The sequence below is a fragment of the Aulonocara sp. 'chitande type north' Nkhata Bay genome, linkage group LG18 (genome assembly GCF_057382095.1).
Source record: "Aulonocara sp. 'chitande type north' Nkhata Bay isolate Kocher_YH1m ecotype deep benthic linkage group LG18, A_spYH_male_GT1.1, whole genome shotgun sequence".
Lineage (NCBI taxonomy): Eukaryota > Metazoa > Chordata > Actinopteri > Cichliformes > Cichlidae > Aulonocara > Aulonocara sp. 'chitande type north' Nkhata Bay.
In genome coordinates, this window is record NC_141361.1 from 34,045,236 (window position 1) to 34,063,714 (window position 18,479).

Consider the following 18,479-nt stretch of genomic DNA (forward strand, 5'->3'; position numbering starts at 1 on the left):
TTGTCTTTTACATGGTATAATATATTTTATGGTTATGTAAAAGAGGTGCTGAAGTCAAAGTACACATTCTCAGAAATGCCTTGGTTACATACAAATGGATGTTACGTAGAAAAAGCAGTTGACATCAGATGACAAGTCAATTTAATCACCTCGTAAAAGGTTTCAGCTAATTTAACAAGAAGCCACCTTTTCAGCTGTTAGAAACATGACTGTGCCTTAAGCTTCCAAGTTTATATTACTGAATCAGCAATATGATAGTGGGATGATAGTGGGAACCAACTGAAATTCTGAGCAATGAGGGGTTTTCTCTTAGTCGGATCATGGATGAACTGAAGGTTTATATGAGCGCAGTGCACTGTGGAAACTGGGTAAGTTGGATTCAGGCTTTGCTCACCAAAACACAATAAAGCTGCTTTAAACATAAAAAGGATCCAGAATTTAATAAACAAAGAACACAAGAGTCAGCAGAGTTTGTTGCTGTGTTGCTGAGTTGGTTGAGGTAAACCCACAAGTGAACGGTGGAAAAACATGCTGATGAATTACACCGACTACAGTTAAATGTTGGTGTCGTTTACAGATAAATAAATAATAGGAAACGAACAGGACAGAGTCGAATTTATTTATTTAGCACATTTAAAACAACGGCTGTTCACCAAAGTGCTGTACGTCTAAAATAATCAAATGAGATAACAACAGAGGAAAAGATGTCATAATTTAAGAAAGTAAGAATGAAATGAGTACAGAACTCATTCTGATTTAAAAGCCAGAGAATAAAAGTGGCTTTTCAAACAGATGAGTCAGCAACAGGAGGGACAATATGAGACCTGAAGTCTGTGATCCTATTGCTGAAGACTTGCCTGCAATGCTATAAGAGGAGCAGCAGTAGGAGAATTAAGAACAGAGTTAATCACAGTAAGTACAGTACGAGTCTGTGACAGTTGTTAGCCACAATCTTAGAGAAACACTTCTTTTTGCTGCTCTTACAGTCTTCTGATAATTTAACAAAGATTCAAAGTTATCAAAAGACACATGTTCGGTCAGTTTTTCTACACACGTGTCTGAGTCCTCTGGTGGCATTATTGAACCAAGGCTTAGTTTTATGTTTTTGACTCCTGGTTGTGAGTTGAGCAATGAAATCAAGGATCTCTAAGGAGGTTGAATTAAACAGAGAAAGTAAGTCGTCAAGTGGATGGACCTATCAAAAAGTAAGGCGTGACTACAGGGTTTTTTTTGTTCTTGTCCAATCAGAACTGTCGTGAGAAGACCAAAATGCCCAACAGATTTACTTTCCCAAGTGGACCGCTTGCCATAATGGTCTACCTGGTAGTCATATTTTATTAGAACTTTATTAGGATTTTTGAGTTATTACAATTACAATGGACAAAACTGGGGGATGGAAAAGAAAAAGAGGAAAGAAAGAGAAGTTGAGCACAAAGTTCACAGAAGGAGAGGGAAAGAAAAATAGAGAAGCAGATGGAGAGAGAGCAAAAACAGTGAAAATCTGCTGAAGAAAAACAACAAAAACACAGCAGAGAAACCACGGCAACGACCAGCATATGGGGTAGTCTACCTAGTACTCACATTCTGATGATTTAGAGTCTACCTGTGACACTGTCTTTACCTTACAGTGTAACCTGCTTTGTGATGACTTGTAACAAACCACAGGTAGAAGGAACCTGGAAACAGTCAAAGGGCAGGCAAGAGAAAAGACTATAAACAGGATGATGATGTCCAACATGAACCAGCAGGTTTAACAAATCATACATTCAAAAGGGAAGAAAGTGAAGACGGAGAGAAATACACCAGAATCTACGATTACAAAATACAAAAAGGCATTAACTACTCTGTTGTTATGATCTGGCAATACATCGATAAAAATGTACAGAAATCAGTTGCAAATTAATCGAACAATATTTAAATAACTTAAAAAAGAAATATTTAAAAAGCACTTTTAACATTTTATTTATTTTCTCTATTTGCTCTAGTTGCATTTGTAATTCAATCTTTTAGTGGTGTCCTGTATGTTTAGAAGTATTTCCACTTTGACAGATAAAATTTACATCATTATTTTACATATCTAACGACAGTAAGATGTAGAGCTGAGTGATGAGTAAGCTAGTTGCCTCTGCTCTTAGCTTTGGGACCTGTACAGCCATTAACGGTTCTCCAAACTTTGACAGTAAAACCGACTCTTAGCTTTTTGTGAACTGTGGTTTTGAATCAAGTTATCGTCACACTGCACCTTATTTTTCAATTACAGGTATATTGGAGGTGCTTCACTGTGTACTGGTGGAGAGTCCTGAAGCACTTAACATAATCAAAGAGGAACATATCAAGTCTATCATATCTCTGTTGGACAAACATGGTCGGAACCACAAGGTACGGGCACTTACTTACCCACAAACACAAACTGGTGATGATGATAGTATATTTTAAAGCCTAGTTATCCCTGGTACACTTGCATCATTTTTTATAGGTAGAAAGGCTGTTCTTTGGATAGCTTGCCTTGGTTATTCTGTTGATTTAGATTCTGTCGGTATGTGTTGTTTCTTTATTTGACTCCATGATGTTGAAAACAGGACTCTGTGAGGTCAGACCCTCTGTTGCAGGACGACTTCTCCTTATTACGTCTGGCGAGATAGGTTTTATGACTCTGCCTTGTTATTTCACCCTTTTTTCATGCTGAAGCATGGATGTAGTACCAATCACATTAAAGTCTGAACATCTATACATGGTGTTTAAAATAAGCAATCTAATATTTTTTTAGGTCCATCTTATGCTCATTAAAAGCTCTTACTTAACATACATCCTGCTAACACACTCAATATGTTAGCAGCAGATCCTTTCACTCAGTACTTTGTTGTAAGGCCTCCATGGATCTAACTTGTTGCAGTGTATCGCACCGAAGATCCACACCCTGGACCTTTTGTTGTGTTGAAATCATTTAGTATCAAGGAGCATTATCCTGATGGGAAAAGTTATTGCCATCAGGGAATACTGTTACCATTAAGGACCAAAAGTTTCTTGTGTCATCACACTGCCTGTGCCAGCTTGCAGTGTTTCCCATCATTTCTTTGAGTAACAGCTAAATGCACTGGGTTGTCACCAGATGTCAAAAAAAACCAGGCCACCTTTTCCCACTGCTCCATGGTACAGTCCTGATACTCATGTGTTCATTGTAGTAGGTTTCAGTCAGAAATACAGACTGAACGGACGCTCTGAGCCCTCTGTGGTGTCTCCAGCCACCACTGACCTTTTCAGCAGTTCAGTATAGATGTCACTACCTGTTTACTTGTGCCTCTTTATATCGTAGAGACAATAACATCTTATCCGTCTTGTTTATAAATACCGTTTAGGTTCTAGACGTGCTGTGTTCACTGTGTGTGTGTCACGGCGTGGCAGTGCGCTCTAACCAGCACCTGATCTGTGACAACCTGCTGCCAGGAAGAGATTTATTACTGCAGACCCGCCTGATCAACCACATAAGCAGGTAAACAAATACAAACATTTGCAATGGTCGGATTGTGGAATCCCATGTCAGTAATGGATTTACCTACTCACTGACATTCATTCACTCCAACAGCATGCGACCCAACATCTTTTTGGGCGTCAGTGAGGGCTCTGCCCAGTACAGGAAGTGGTACTACGAGCTGATTGTGGATCAGGTTTTGCCATTTGTCACAGCAGAGGCCACTCACCTCAGGGTGGGTTGGGGCAACACCAATGGCTATGCACCGTACCCCAGTGGAGGAGAGGGGTGGGGAGGCAACGGGGTGGGTGATGACCTCTATTCCTATGGCTTTGATGGACTCCATCTTTGGTCAGGTGAGCTGTGTGTGTCCAGTGTGTGTACAAAGATGGAGTGATTTTGATTACTAACTCACTGATAATGAAAGTCTGTGCAGAATCATTTTTACCCCTCAGCCCTAGAAGGTAGTAGGAGGTAATGTAATGTAGGAGCTTTAAATTAATACCATAGTTGTATCTACTCAGTAACCTCAACCTAAAGGTCAAAATACTGTGAATACAATAACTCGTGATGGAAGTCACCTAGGATTTTCAAATTGGAGGATGGCAGGACCTCCTAGAATCTCACTGATCTCAACTAATGTTTTCTGAAAATCTTGTGAATGTGATATCTCGAGAATAAGCAAGATTTTGAAATTAATACCATAGGTGTGTCTAACAGGAGACTGAAGGGTGGCACTGGCAGTTGCCAGTATGTTTTCCCATTGAAATGTGAGACTACTGAATGTGGACTATAGTGGTCACAATCTTTAGGTGTGAGAGTGCTGTGCTGCCTCAAGAACTGAGCAGCTTACAGCTGTTAATTCAGCTATTAATTTAACATCATATCAGAAAGCACCAATACGGTGTACATTTTAATAATAATAATGGATTTATATAGCACTTTTCAAGAGCCTCAAAGCGCTTTACAATGCCACTATTCATTCACTCTCACACACTGGTGGAGGCAGCTACATTGTAGCCACAGCTGCCCTGGAGCAGACTGACAGAAGCCAGGCTGCCATATCGCGCCATCGGCCCCTCTGGCCAACACCAGTAGGCAGTAGGTGAAGTGTCTTGCCCAAGGACACAACGACCAATACAGACAGAGCTGGGGATTGAACCGACAACCTTCCGGTTACAAGCCGGAAGGTCCCAACCCCCTGAACCACGTTCGCCATTTTTAGGACACTTTCGAGTTATGGATCCTTTTATTTATTTATTTATTTATTTTAAAATGCACAGAAATAGATTTTAAAAAAGGAAAAGATCTTTGTATGAAACTATGTTTTTTTTTAACTGTTGGACAGTTATGCAAAGTGCCTGCAAGATGTTTTTTCTGCTGAAAAAGGCCAAAAAGAAAAAAAGAAAACATGGATGGATGGATCACATCCATGGATCACAATAACGTAGGAAATACTCTGTAAAGTAAAAGCAAAAACCATAATGGAAAAATGTCCTGGTATAAACTTTGATGTCGTTTTGTACTTAAACAGTTCAGACTGGAATCAAACTAAACTGTTTCTCGCTGCACTTCTGTGTATCCTGTGCAGGCTGCATTGCGCGGACTGTTAGCTCACCCAATCAGCATCTCCTTCGATCAGAAGATGTGGTGAGCTGCTGCCTGGACCTCAGTGTGCCCAGTATCTCCTTCAGAATCAATGGCCAGCCAGTTCAGGGCATGTTTGAGAACTTCAACTCTGATGGCCTTTTCTTCCCAGTGGCGAGCTTCTCTGCTGGGGTCAAGTCAGTGTTTCACTGAAGCTCATCAACACAGCATGATAACAGAGTTATTGTCTTTGTTCTCCATGAAGCTTTCTTTATTTTTGTCTTTTAAAATGGATTTGCAACTGTATAATGACTATAAGCACAACTTACATGCACATCCTGATTTTGTAGAGTGATTGTTGTCCTAAAAACAGCGTAGCATACTTCTGAGACTATTACAGTAACTGCCTGATGAGTGTCTTACAAAAGTTATCAGTGGGGTTGTTATTATATTAGGACAACAATTATGTGATATCACTGGGATTTATAAAGTTACGCTGAAACTAAGCACACCATTGTTTTTCTTGTGACATTACCAATAGGTTTGATGTGTCACATGGCCCTCTTCCTATTGAAAAAACAAAAGTTGTATCCAAGATGGCCGACTTCTAAATGGCCACCATGGTCACCACCCATCTTGAGGAGTTTGCCCCCTCACATATGCTAATGTGCCACAAACAGGACTTTAATATCACCAACCATTCCCATGTTATTACGCTGTATCCATAGAAATGGCCCACCCTGTAGATTTGGTATTTAGCTTTTAGCTGGAATTTTCAATATATAGGGGTTCAAACCTACAAACTAATGTCTCGTCACATATAGAATATTCTTTACTGGCCAAGTCAGTCATTTTATCTCAACCTAGTAAAGCAAATGAATGTTAATATAAGTATTAAAAACAAATGATGTTAATTTGCCCAAATACTTCTGCGCCCACGAAAATGGGAGCTATGCATAAAATTCCTCGTCAGTCAATGCAATGAACCTATTTTTGTTAAACCCCTGAAAGGCTCAATGTCAGCACTTTAACCCTGCCATGCATGAATTATGACAACCTCAATCAGGATTTTTTCTTAAGTATTTTAATTCATCTTTAGGCATTAAAAGATGAATAAAAAATACTTGAGAAAAAATCCTGATTGAGGTTGTCATAATTCATGCATGGCAGGGGTTAAATGACAATCATTACAATGAAACACGTCATACATCTATAGCAGGGGTCGGCAACCTTTCTGATGATGAGTGCCATCTAAAATTTCCTCAGAAGTCAGTGTGCCATATGACTGCATTAGCAATAAATTTAATAACGCTCCATATTAACAGTTACACACTATATAGAACCACTTTCTAGAATTATATTTGTTTGCAGATGTTGGCAGCTATCAGCGAATAGTTATCAGCTATTTTGAAACAAAAAAAGACTTTTTATCCATAACAAGAACTCATAACAGCAAATACAACAGAAAATGCAAATGCTATTTATGGTCTCCTCATAACAATGATGCGAAATAATAAACTGGGCCAATATGGCATGTTTGTTAATATAGAGACACACATGTTAATGTGATCTCTGGTCTCCCACTCAGAGACACAGGTCTCCGAGTGTCCAGCATTCAGAGGCTACCTGAGGACAATCTTCATGTGAGAGAAAATCTGCTCACACAGATATGTAGAGCCAAATACTGTCAATAAGGCCTCTGCAATGTTCTGAAGACAGTTACACAGAGTCAAGCTTTTCAGGTCAATCAGCTGCATTTTGATGTCCTCTGTGTCGAGCCAGTTAATGCGAGACAAATCCAACTACTCATTAAAGCTTTCTGGTTTGATCAGAAAAGAAAACATTGGTCCATACACCTGAAAGTCCTGAAAACTCATTGTAAATTCAGTCTTTGAATGTATTTCCGTGGTGCTGATGCTGTGCTGCCTGAAGCTTTTGAAATGTTGGAATGTGGAAATTTCAACATCGCTTGAAAAAACTGACAGCTAGCAACGTCCCTCTCACCAGTAGGCTAAGTTATTTTTAGCCAATTACAAGTCGAATCTGGTAGTTGGGGTTGTTAGCTAAGATACTGTCATTAAGAAGCAGCACAACTAATGTGTGTATGCGAGCTAATTTGCGATGTGCACCGCTGGCCATTTATTTTTTAATGCACCTTATCAGATTATTTCACTGCGTGTCGTGCCCAAGGCTGGACTGGGACACAAAATGGGCCCGGGCATTTTGACGAGACCAACCCACCAGGTATTAAAGCCATAAAGCCTTTGTATGAAAACAGACGCTGTTGTGACAGTGATGTACACTGTCTTGTTGGTATATGTATAATTTCTGTACATTTCTATAAATTTTGCATCAGAGTGAGCGATAAACAAACAAGAGAGATGGGACTTGTGACAGAAAAGCCGATCAGCTGATCATTGATCAGTTTCATGATTGAAGTAGAAACAGGAGAGGGAGGGGAGAGAATGAGAGGAGAAGAGGCAGCTGACAGCATAAAGACACAGAATAACTCCAGCTTTGTGTCTTTTTCCATCCTAGCTGAAGTCTGGGACAAACTGTGCTCCTTTTCACCTCAATACGAAACGCGTAATATTTTTTCTGAATACGAGACAATTCAGTTTTTACGGGACGGTTTGCAACTCTACTAACTAACCCTATGAATAAAATAAAGTTCACTATCAGTAACATCATAGCACCACCCAGCTGTATAGAAACTCCGTCAAGCTGGCTAGCTAGTACGAGTTATTGTAACTGACTGTAAAAAGTCAGCACAACGAAAATAAACTCCACCTAAACTTGGTTTATATCTGACCCAGATAGACTGCAGGTCAGAACTTCTTACCTGAAGTTCAGTTCACCTGACACTCGGACCGGCGGCCGCCTCGGGTCTCTCCTCCTCCTGCCTCCCCTTTCCCTCATCCACCTGCTGGCCTCTGTGGAAGCTCCGCCATAGCCACCACCAAACAACTGAGTTATTTTTACACATCTGCCAGCACCTGGCCAATCCACCACCTTTCATTGTTTATAGTTACTAAGAAAAAAAAAAATCACGTGTGCCCAGGGTTGCCGACCCCTGATCTACAGTAACATTAAACGGCCAGTGAGTGGCAGGTATGGAGTGACACATCAGTGTCCAATGTAGTGGTTTATGTGCAAGTATACCATCCACACTGACACAAATACAAGAAAACAGCCTTTGAATAGCTGTCCAATAGTGACCAGTATTAGTGAAAGGGTTCATTGGATCTTGATCGCTTGACTTAAAACTCACAATGGTGTGTACGGAGGCAAGAGTACCAAAAACTCTGTCACTGTCCGAAAATGTAACAGTATATTAATTGGTCAGCAATATGAAGACAAATAGCACAACTGTAGCAGGCTGACTAACTCACATGTTTTTGGTACCTTTCTTTTTATATCATCATCATCATCATCACTGACATCCCAAATTTGAATGCCTAAGGCAATTTTTGTCCCAGATCTATCACATAAATGTCGGTCCCAGGAGTGCTGCCACTGGGCTGTTTTCTGGTTTTCACAAACTTTCCTGTTTCACCTGCAGGGTGCGATTCCTCCTCGGTGGGCGTCATGGGGAGTTTAAGTTCCTCCCTCCTCCTGGTTATGCCCCTTGCTATGAAGCAGTGTTGCCCAGGGAGAAACTGAAACTGGAGGCTAGTCAGGATCAGACTGCCACCAGAGACCTGCTGGGACCGACTGTCACTTTGAGCCAGGCAGCATTCACCCCTATACCTGTAGACACCAGCCAGGTCAGAAATGTCTTGCTCCATTTTTCTCAATAACACACTTGATTTAAGTTCACTTTTTAATTATTTTTGAAGTCATTCAATAAAGTTTTTTTTCCCTTAACCATAACCAGTAACTGAAACGCTGTTTGTTTTTTGTTCAGATTATTTTGCCACCTCACCTGGAAAGGATCAGAGAAAAACTAGCAGAAAACATCCATGAACTCTGGGTGATGAACAAGATCGAATTAGGCTGGATCTATGGTGCAGTGAGTATTATTAAATGAAAACGAATACCTGTACATAATACCTGGTGGACTGCTGCTATGCATGTAATCCCAGCTAAACAGGTTACATAAAGAGGATTTGGGGCTGATAGATTCTTCAGCACCTGTAGCAGTAGCTCAGTGTTCCAACATACAGAAGAAGCAACTGCTATCACAGCTAGAGATTGATGAGTGCAACACAAATGCTACAGCAAGGGAGAGCCAGGACATCAGGTCATGGGGGAGATGTCATCATCCCCTCCCCCCACCAGCTACTGACAGATAGAGCACCGGTTATGGTTATAAGACCAGACTAACCTGTGCACTACCAGAAAGCCTACGACTTAGTGCTTCACACCTGGATTCTGGAATGCCCAAAACTGTACAAGATCAACAGGACCCTGAGCATCTTCATCAGAAATTCGATGGGGATGTGGAGAACAGAACTGCAGACATCGAGGAAAGGTACAAGTACCTTGGAATCCCACATGCAAATGGGAACAATCAAAAGGCCACTAGGAAAGCTGGAACCACCAAATATCTGCAGAAGATAAGGCAAGTCCTGAGGAGAGCTGAATAGGAAGAACAAGATCCGGGCAATCAATAGCTATGCCCTACAGTTGATCAGTTACCCTGCTGGAATATAAGTTGGCCAAAGGAAGCCACTGACATCAAGAGAAGGATGCTGCTTACCATGCTTGGAGGGTTTCACCCCAAGTTCAGCACCGTGAGACTGCAACACTAAGACTACGTTCACACTGCAGGCGAAAGCACTTCAAATCCGACTTTTCTGACCCTTTGCGACCCATCTATCCAATCATGGTGTGACAGTGTGAACGGCACAAATCCAATATTTTCCAATCCGATCTGGGTCACTTTCGTATGTGGTGCTGAATCCGATACATATCTGATGTTTCAGAAAGCGACTGCTGCTTGATGGTCACGTCGCATTAAATCCGTCTTTTACGTCACTGACACAAGACAGACGCCAATTATCAGCGCCAGAGAAGACATCGCGAACGCTTCCTGGCCATCCAGTGAAACTGTTGGGAAGACAACGTTGGAGAAACGTGAACATTTTATATGTACTGTATAATCTGCAGATCCTGACAGAAATCTGCAGCTATCCTTTGAAGCAACACGTTCGTGAAAGAACAGGCCCCTGCACAGCATGTACCATCAGCAGACAGAAGAAATGGCTGATATTGAGAAATCCTACCAGTGGCCCCCATGCTAATGGGAGCACTTGGTGCAGTGACCCCAAACTGAGCAAGTGTCTCCAGCAGATCCCAGGAATGACATCCAACAGAGAGAACAAACACTAGAACACGAGAGACTGCAGCAGAATAGTGCAGTCCTAGGAATAGCAAAGATACTGCGCAGAAAGATACTGACTCTCTAACTTGAAGGATAAAGAGGCCAGAGCAAGTGTGGAATTATTAAGATATAGAAGATATATCACAAGATTTAGAAATTGCAGGTCAGTTTCTAAGTGTATAAAGTTGTGTACCATGGACAATGCAAAGGTTAACTGTGACTGTAGGTAACAGAGGCTGCCGGTCACTAAGCTTTTTAGCCGGTCACTTTTAGCGTCCAGGAAGACACTGTTCTTCAGTCTGTTGGTTCAGCTCTTGTTGCTCCAGAGCCTTCAATGAAATACTGTTGATCCTTTTCTTTATTTGAATATTGTCAGAATGAACCGATGAATATTTTCGCTATAAAAATACATGACATCAGATATGTTATGTATTTAGCTACAGCTTGGTTACTATTAGTGTCCTGGCTGCCCTAAACTTTTCTTTTTTCTTTGCATGTGTGCTTGAGGTGCGGGATGATAATAAGCGGCAGCACCCATGTCTGGTGGAGTTCTCCAAGCTTCCTGAACAGGAACGAAGCTACAATCTACAGATGTCTCTGGAAACTCTCAAGTAATGTATCAGTGCAGTGAAATTTGAAATTTCATCATATATATTAGTAAGTTTTCTTTGGACGTTGCAGGAGCATCAGTTATTGTTGAAATTCATAACAAGCATCTGCACATCCCATTCACACTTTTCTTTGTGATTGTGTTATTGCCCATTACAGAACTCTCCTGGCTCTGGGTTGCCATGTTGGCCTAGCAGATGAACACGCTGTAGAGAAAGTCAAGAACATGAAACTTTCATCAACGTAAGACCATTAAACCATTAAAACAAAATGTCAGTTCCATATATAACAGCTGGGTACAGAAGAATATACACATTCACCAGTCACTTTGGAAGTTAAATGTGTTCAATGACTTGTTAAGACAGATATACAGTGGGACAAAAAAGTATTTAGTCAGCCACCGATTGTGCAAGTTCCCCCACTTCAAATGATGACAGAGGTCAGTAATTTGCACCAGAGGTACACTTCAACTGTGAGAGACAGAATGTGAAAAAAAAATCCATGAATCCACATGGTAGGATTTGTAAAGAATTTATTGGTAAATCAGGGTGGAAAATAAGTATTTGGTCAATAACAAAAATACAACTCAATACTTTGTAACATAACCTTTGTTGGCAATAACAGAGGTCAAACGTTTACTATAGGTCTTTACCAGGTTTGCACACACAGTAGCTGGTATTTTGGCCCATTCCTCCATGCAGATCTTCTCGAGAGCAGTGATGTTTTGGGGCTGTCGCCGAGCAACACGGACTTTCAACTCCCGCCATAGATTTTCTATGGGGTTGAGGTCTGGAGACTGGCTAGGCCACTCCAGGACTTTCAAATGCTTCTTACGGAGCCACTCCTTTGTTGCCCGGGCGGTGTGTTTTGGATCATTGTCATGTTGGAAGACCCAGCCTCGTCTCATCTTCAAAGTTCTCACTGATGGAAGGAGGTTTTGGCTCAAAATCTCACGATACATGGCCCCATTCATTCTGTCCTTAACACGGATCAGTCGTCCTGTCCCCTTGGCAGAAAAACAGCCCCATAGCATGATGTTTCCACCCCCATGCTTCACAGTAGGTATGGTGTTCTTGGGATGCAACTCAGTATTCTTCTTCCTCCAAACACGATGAGTTGAGTTTATACCAAAAAGTTCTACTTTGGTTTCATCTGACCACATGACATTCTCCCAATCCTCTGCTGTATCATCCATGTGCTCTCTGGCAAACTTCAGACGGGCCTGGACATGCACTGGCTTCAGCAGCGGAACACGTCTGGCACTGCGGGATTTGATTCCCTGCCGTTGTAGTGTGTTACTGATGGTGACCTTTGTTACTTTGGTCCCAGCTCTCTGCAGGTCATTCACCAGGTCCCCCCGTGTGGTTCTGGGATCTTTGCTCACCGTTCTCATGATCATTTTGACCCCACGGGATGAGATCTTGCGTGGAGCCCCACATCGAGGGAGATTATCAGTGGTCTTGTATGTCTTCCATTTTCTGATGATTGCTCCCACAGTTGATTTTTTCACACCAAGCTGCTTGCCTATTGTAGATTCACTCTTCCCAGTCTGGTTCAGGTCTACAATACTTTTCCTGGTGTCCTTCGAAAGCTCTTTGGTCTTGGCCATGGCGGAGTTTGGAGTCTGACTGTTTGAGGCTGTGGACAGGTGTCTTTTATACAGATGATGAGTTCAAACAGGTGCCATTCATACAGGTAACGAGTGGGGGACAGAAAAGCTTCTTACAGAAGACGTTACAGGTCTGTGAGAGCCAGAGATTTTCCTTGTTTGAGGTGACCAAATACTTATTTTCCACCCTGATTTACGAATAAATTCTTTACAAATCCTACCATGTGGATTCATGGATTTTTTTTTCACATTCTGTCTCTCACAGTTGAAGTGTACCTCTGGTGCAAATTACTGACCTCTGTCATCATTTTAAGTGGGGGAACTTGCACAATCGGTGGCTGACTAAATACTTTTTTGCCCCACTGTATCTAATTATCCAATTGCATGAATTCTGGGATGCAGATATGGCCAAGATTAGTTTACACCAATCAGAAAGGTGACGGTGAAGTGACTTTGAATGTGGCATGGTTGTTGGTGCCTGAGAGACTGTCGGAAACTGCTGATCTACTGAGATTATTCCACATTAACATCTCTACGATTTAAAGAGAATGGTCCAAAAAAGAGAAAATATCCAGTGAGCGGCAGGTGATGTTGGAGAAGGATGGTCAAACTGCTTCAGGCTGATAGGAAGGCAAAAGTAACTCAAATAAAAACGCATTATATAACACGTCAAGCACCTTGCCACAAAGTAAGTTGATTCAGAGGGCTGGTGAGTGTTTATGACTAGAGCAACAGAAACCCCCACTGGCATGTTGAACTGGATGAAAATGGACTGGTCTCAGACATCAGCACATTCTGGGTATTTAGGATCTCTGTATAACAATGCAGTACTTCACCTCTATCTGTGCAGCTATGAGTTATCCAGTGGTTATAAACCTGCTCCTCTGGATCTGAGTCACATCAAATTGACCTCCACCCAGGAAGCTATGGTGGACAAGCTAGCTGAGAATGCACACAATGTTTGGGCAAGAGATCGCATCCGCCAGGGCTGGACCTATGGCATACAACAGGTACTCACAATGTTTAAACATTTGAAATCAATTTAATTCATTTCAGACAACAATGATCAAGTTGTTTTATATTGTAAGGAAAAACTCCCTTTTAACATGAAGAAACCTGTGTCAGAACCAATCTGCACCCCCAAGCCAGTCACAGCAGTCGTGGGCTGTGGGTTACGACTGGAAGACAGGACAAGCACATACTGTGGACGAGAGCCAGAGTTTAATAGTAACTAATGATTACATGCAATGTGCTATATAAACACACAGGTAGTGAAAAGAGGTGGGAAGAATGGACTGATTGGACCGATTCTTATACAGCGCTTTTCTACTCTCATGGAGTACTCAAAGCGCTGTATACAACATGCCTCATTCACCCATTCACACCCGCTCATATACAAGCACTGCTAAACTCAAGTGCAAACTAACCAACATTCACACACATTCACACTCCGATGCACTCTGTGCATCATGGGAATCCCCCACAGTCTAGACCTATTTCAGTGTAACTAAGATGATTTTATAGGAGAGGGTAAGCCCTCTCCTATAAAATCATCTCCTACCCTAGCAACCAAAAGTTCCTACTTAGCAAGCCAGCAGTGTGAGAGTGAAGTGCTCTATTGAGTGATAAAGTACTACGAGGCCTTTCAGATAAGATGGGGCCTGATAGTTCAAGACCTTGTATTTGATGACAGTGATTTTAAATTTGACATTCCGTTTAAAAGGGAGCCAATGAAGAGAAGTCAGTATGGGAGAAACATGCTCTCTCTTTCTAGTTCCTATCATTAGAATTGCTGCAGCATTTTAGATCAAATAAAGACTTTTCAGGGAATTTTTGAACAACCTGATAATACTGAATTACAGCCTAGAAGTAATAACGTGAACGTGTTTGTCAGCATTACTTTCTAAAAGAAAACAGTGCTATGTATTGACAAAATTGTGGAGGAACCCTCAATGGCAGTTAGAGGAACTGCAGTTTGTTTCTGTTCAAGGCCACCCCAGTGGTACGAAATGCTGCTGTGTCCCCTCTTAGCTGTAAATTCTAACAGGCTAATTCTTTCTTCTATTATATGAATTCTTTAATTCTTTGTTTTTTGTTGTTGTTTTTTCCATTTTGTAACCTTGTTGTGTCTCTTGTCAGGATCTAAAGAACCGTAGAAACCCTCGTCTGGTCCCCTACGCTCTTCTGGATGAGAGAACCAAAAAGTCCAACAAAGACAGTCTGAGAGAGGCTGTCAGGACTCTCCTGGGATATGGATACAATCTTGAAGCTCCTGACCAAGACCATGGTACAACATGTTTGCTTCAGTAAAAACCATCATTCATTGTATTTTCTTTTCATTTCCATAACTTTTGAGAGAAAAATAAACACCTTAAATATTCAGAAGTACAGTATGTAAGATGTAAGATTTTTTCCTTGTCATTGCATTGTTAAGATGCTCACCAAGTCCACCTGTTTTTACCTCTCATTCCTCCCATGCCTCCCTGCCATCCAGCAGCTGAATCGGGCCTGAGTAACGTGTCGGCTGAGAGGTTCCGCATTTTCAGAGCAGAAAAAACATACTGTGTTAATACTGGGAAGTGGTACTTTGAGCTGGAGGTAAGAAGCAAGAAAATAGTTGTGACTGAGATAAAACGCTTAATGAGCATCACTGAAATACATCAGAGATTGTCTGATACAAATATTAAGCTCTCTGTGAAACATCTTCCTAATACATCCTTACTTTGGGAAATATTTTTCTGAACAAATTACTCAACTTAATTTTACACCCTTATACAATCAGCCACTGATTTGTTTTTTATGATGATGATTTTGATTCACTCGCTGGGCCCACGTCCTCACTTTAGGTTTGACAGTGTTTTAGTAGATAAAGGTGGATGGCTTAGACATGAATTGAGCTGCGGTTTGGGGAAGGCCTCGAAGGGGAACCCATGCAGTGCAGTGGTGCTTTTTCTAAACATTAGACCCATAAAACTTTAAACTGGATCTATTTAAGCATAATTAAATGTTTTTATGTTCGTTGCAATACGAATATTGTAAAATGGATTTGACTGTGAATCATGAGCAAGTATAAAAGCATAAAACATTTTGTGAATGTGAAAAGGTGAAACTGTAATGTTCAGATAAACAGGCTTGCATTCAGACATTGTCTGAAATATATACATATATATACATATACATATACATACATATACATAGCAGCTGGATAGCGTAGTTGGTTTGGAACAGAGGATCGCAAGTTCGATTCCTGCCTGGGGCGTCTGTATCCAGTAAGGGTCCTAAGGCTAGACCCCCTATGCTAAGCAAGCCTACCGCAGACATGAGCGAGACAGATAAATATGAAGGCATGCCGGCTCGGACATTGCCCGGATCAACAAGGTCCGCGTCAGGTGTTGAGGAACCAGGGCACCCTGACGAAAAGTGGGCTACTGGAACAAGAAGGCATCGGTGGGCAAGAGACGAAAACAGGGCGTTGTTGGAATGCTACTACGCAAGTAACCCCGGCGGAAGGGGCTACATGAATAGGATGAGGGACCTATGGATTCTTCGATACCCAACATCCACAATGACGGCGAAACAACTAGTAGCTCAGTGTTCCAACATTCGAAAGAAGGGACTGCTCTCACAGCTAGAGATTGACGAGGTACAACACAAATGCTACGGCAAGGAGGAGTCAGGACGCCAGGTCAGGGGGGAGATATCATCACCCCCACCCGAGATTGGGTACATAGCCCCAAGTGCGATAGGAGAAGGATCGTTGAGTGCGAGAGGAACTGACCTGAAAAATAGGATCATGGCCAAGCTTGAAACCTGGATCCCCCGTAGCCGGTTACCAAGATTACGTGAAGTACCCTCAGAAGGTCTGCTAGATGATGTTAATGCAGCACTACGGGCAATACCTACAACCACGATTACCGACACTAACAAGCTGATCTACAATACGGCAACAGTGATCAGTGAGATGCTTGGCTACAAGTTGAACAGCGACAAGGGGCAGTACCCTCCATGGAGAAGGAGGCTAGAGGGCAAGATCAAAGTAGCACGGAGGGAGGTTAGCCAACTAACGGAGTTGCAGAAAGGTGCGACAAATAAGGTGCAAGCTGTCCATACCTGAGGCCTTGGAAACTGCCAAGCAAAGACTCACAGCCTTGGCCAGCCGCTTGAGGAGGTACACCAGAGAGATAGAAGGCAGGAGAATAAACCAGCTGTTCTCCACAGAACCAGCAAAGGTGTACTCTCAGTGGCAAGGGAACAATAAGAGAGCAGCACCACCAAGGCTGGAGACGGAGCAATACTGGAAGAGCATATGGGAGAAGGATGCAACCCATAACGGCAATGCTCAGTGGCTAGAGGATCTGAGGGCAGACCACAGCGACCTCCCTGAACAGGGTCCAGTAACCATCACAGTGGCAGATATCCAAGAAAGGGTCTCCAGTATGAAGAGTTGGACAGCACCAGGGCCCGACATGGTTCACGCCTACTGGCTAAAGAAGCTGACTGCACTCCACGAGCGTCTGGCAGCACAAATGAACCAGCTGCTAGTTAACGAGAGACACCCGGAATGGCTAACTGAAGGCCGGACGGTCCTGATCCCCAAGGACCCCAAGAAGGGACCGGTCCCCTCCAACTACCGACCAATAACCTGCCTCAGTACTACATGGAAGCTCCTGTCAGGCATCATATCGGCTAAGATGAACAGGCACATGGGTCAATACATGAGTGGGACACAGAAAGGAATTGGCAAGAATACCAGAGGCGCAAAACACCAGCTACTGGTAGACAGAACAGTCAGCAGAGACTGCAAGACCAGACTGACCAACCTGTGCACTGCCTGGATTGATTACAAGAAGGCCTATGACTCAATGCCCCACAGCTGGATACTGGAATGCCTAGAATTGTACAAGATCAATGGGACCCTAAGAGCCTTCATCAGGAACTCAATAGGGATGTGGCGTACAACACTAGAGGCCAACTCCAAGCCCATAGCACAAGTCACCATCAAGTGCGGGATCTACCAAGGAGATGCTCTGTCCCCACTGCTGTTCTGCATAGGCCTGAACCCCCTCAGTGAGATCATTAACAAGACTGGCTACGGATACCGACTACGGAACGGAGCAGTTGTCAGCCACCTCCTGTACATGGATGACATCAAGCTGTATGCCAAGAGTGAACGAGACATCGATTCTGTCATGGTCCTGGGCCATGTTGGCCCAGTGTTCTTAGTTTTCTTGTATGTTTGTATTTTGTTCCTTATTTAGGCCATGTTTTCTGAGTTGCCCTGTTGTGTTGTTCCCTAAGTGTTTTCCCTTCATGGCTTTTACCCCCTGTGTGCCCCTCTGTGTATCTGTGAGCCCTCGTCTCTCCTTATGTTTTATTCCATGTTTCCCCTGCCCATTATGTCCAAGTTCTCCCCGTGCTCTCTCTCCCCCCCCTGTGTGCCCTGTGTATTTATGAGCCCTCGTCTCCCTTTGTGGTTGTTTCATGTTTCCCCAGCCCGTTATGTCTGTGTTTTTCCCCGTGCTCTCTCTCCTCCTGTCTGAACCTCTGTGCACTTCCTGTTTACTTTGTGACTCTCACGCCCGTACATGTCATGTTCAGTTCACCCCGCCCTGTCTCGTTATGATTATCAGTGTCACCTGTGTTCCCCGTGTGTTCCCACTTTCCTCGTTTACCCTCTGTGTATTTCTGTCTGCGTCTCCCTCTGTTCGGCGTGACGTCGTCCCTCATGCTGTGTGTGGATCTCCCTGTGTGTTCTTAGTTTATGGTTTCCCAGTTTAGTCTAGTTTGTATGTTTGTTCTCCCAGCAAATAAAGCTGTGTTTTGAGTTCACCTCCCCGAGTCTGAGTCCTGCATTTTGGGTCCAACTCCTGCCTGCCGCA

The 18,479-nt window shown here is 42.7% G+C and overlaps 1 protein-coding gene across 6 annotated transcripts in view; it reads left to right on the forward strand.

Moving 5' to 3' along the window:
• LOC147309048 (ryanodine receptor 2-like) overlaps positions 1 to 18,479 on the forward strand; it is a 319,734-nt gene that overhangs the window by 118,792 nt on the left and 182,463 nt on the right. For all 6 annotated transcript variants that reach the window (XM_086273380.1, XM_086273384.1, XM_086273382.1 and 3 more), the window contains exons 16-26: positions 2,261 to 2,379; positions 3,357 to 3,490; positions 3,584 to 3,825; positions 5,061 to 5,253; positions 8,619 to 8,823; positions 8,964 to 9,068; positions 10,890 to 10,993; positions 11,151 to 11,234; positions 13,451 to 13,610; positions 14,740 to 14,887; positions 15,095 to 15,198. In XM_086273380.1, the coding sequence (XP_086129506.1) occupies positions 2,261 to 2,379; positions 3,357 to 3,490; positions 3,584 to 3,825; positions 5,061 to 5,253; positions 8,619 to 8,823; positions 8,964 to 9,068; positions 10,890 to 10,993; positions 11,151 to 11,234; positions 13,451 to 13,610; positions 14,740 to 14,887; positions 15,095 to 15,198 (1,598 nt within the window). The remainder of the gene's footprint in view (positions 1 to 2,260; positions 2,380 to 3,356; positions 3,491 to 3,583; positions 3,826 to 5,060; positions 5,254 to 8,618; positions 8,824 to 8,963; positions 9,069 to 10,889; positions 10,994 to 11,150; positions 11,235 to 13,450; positions 13,611 to 14,739; positions 14,888 to 15,094; positions 15,199 to 18,479) is intronic.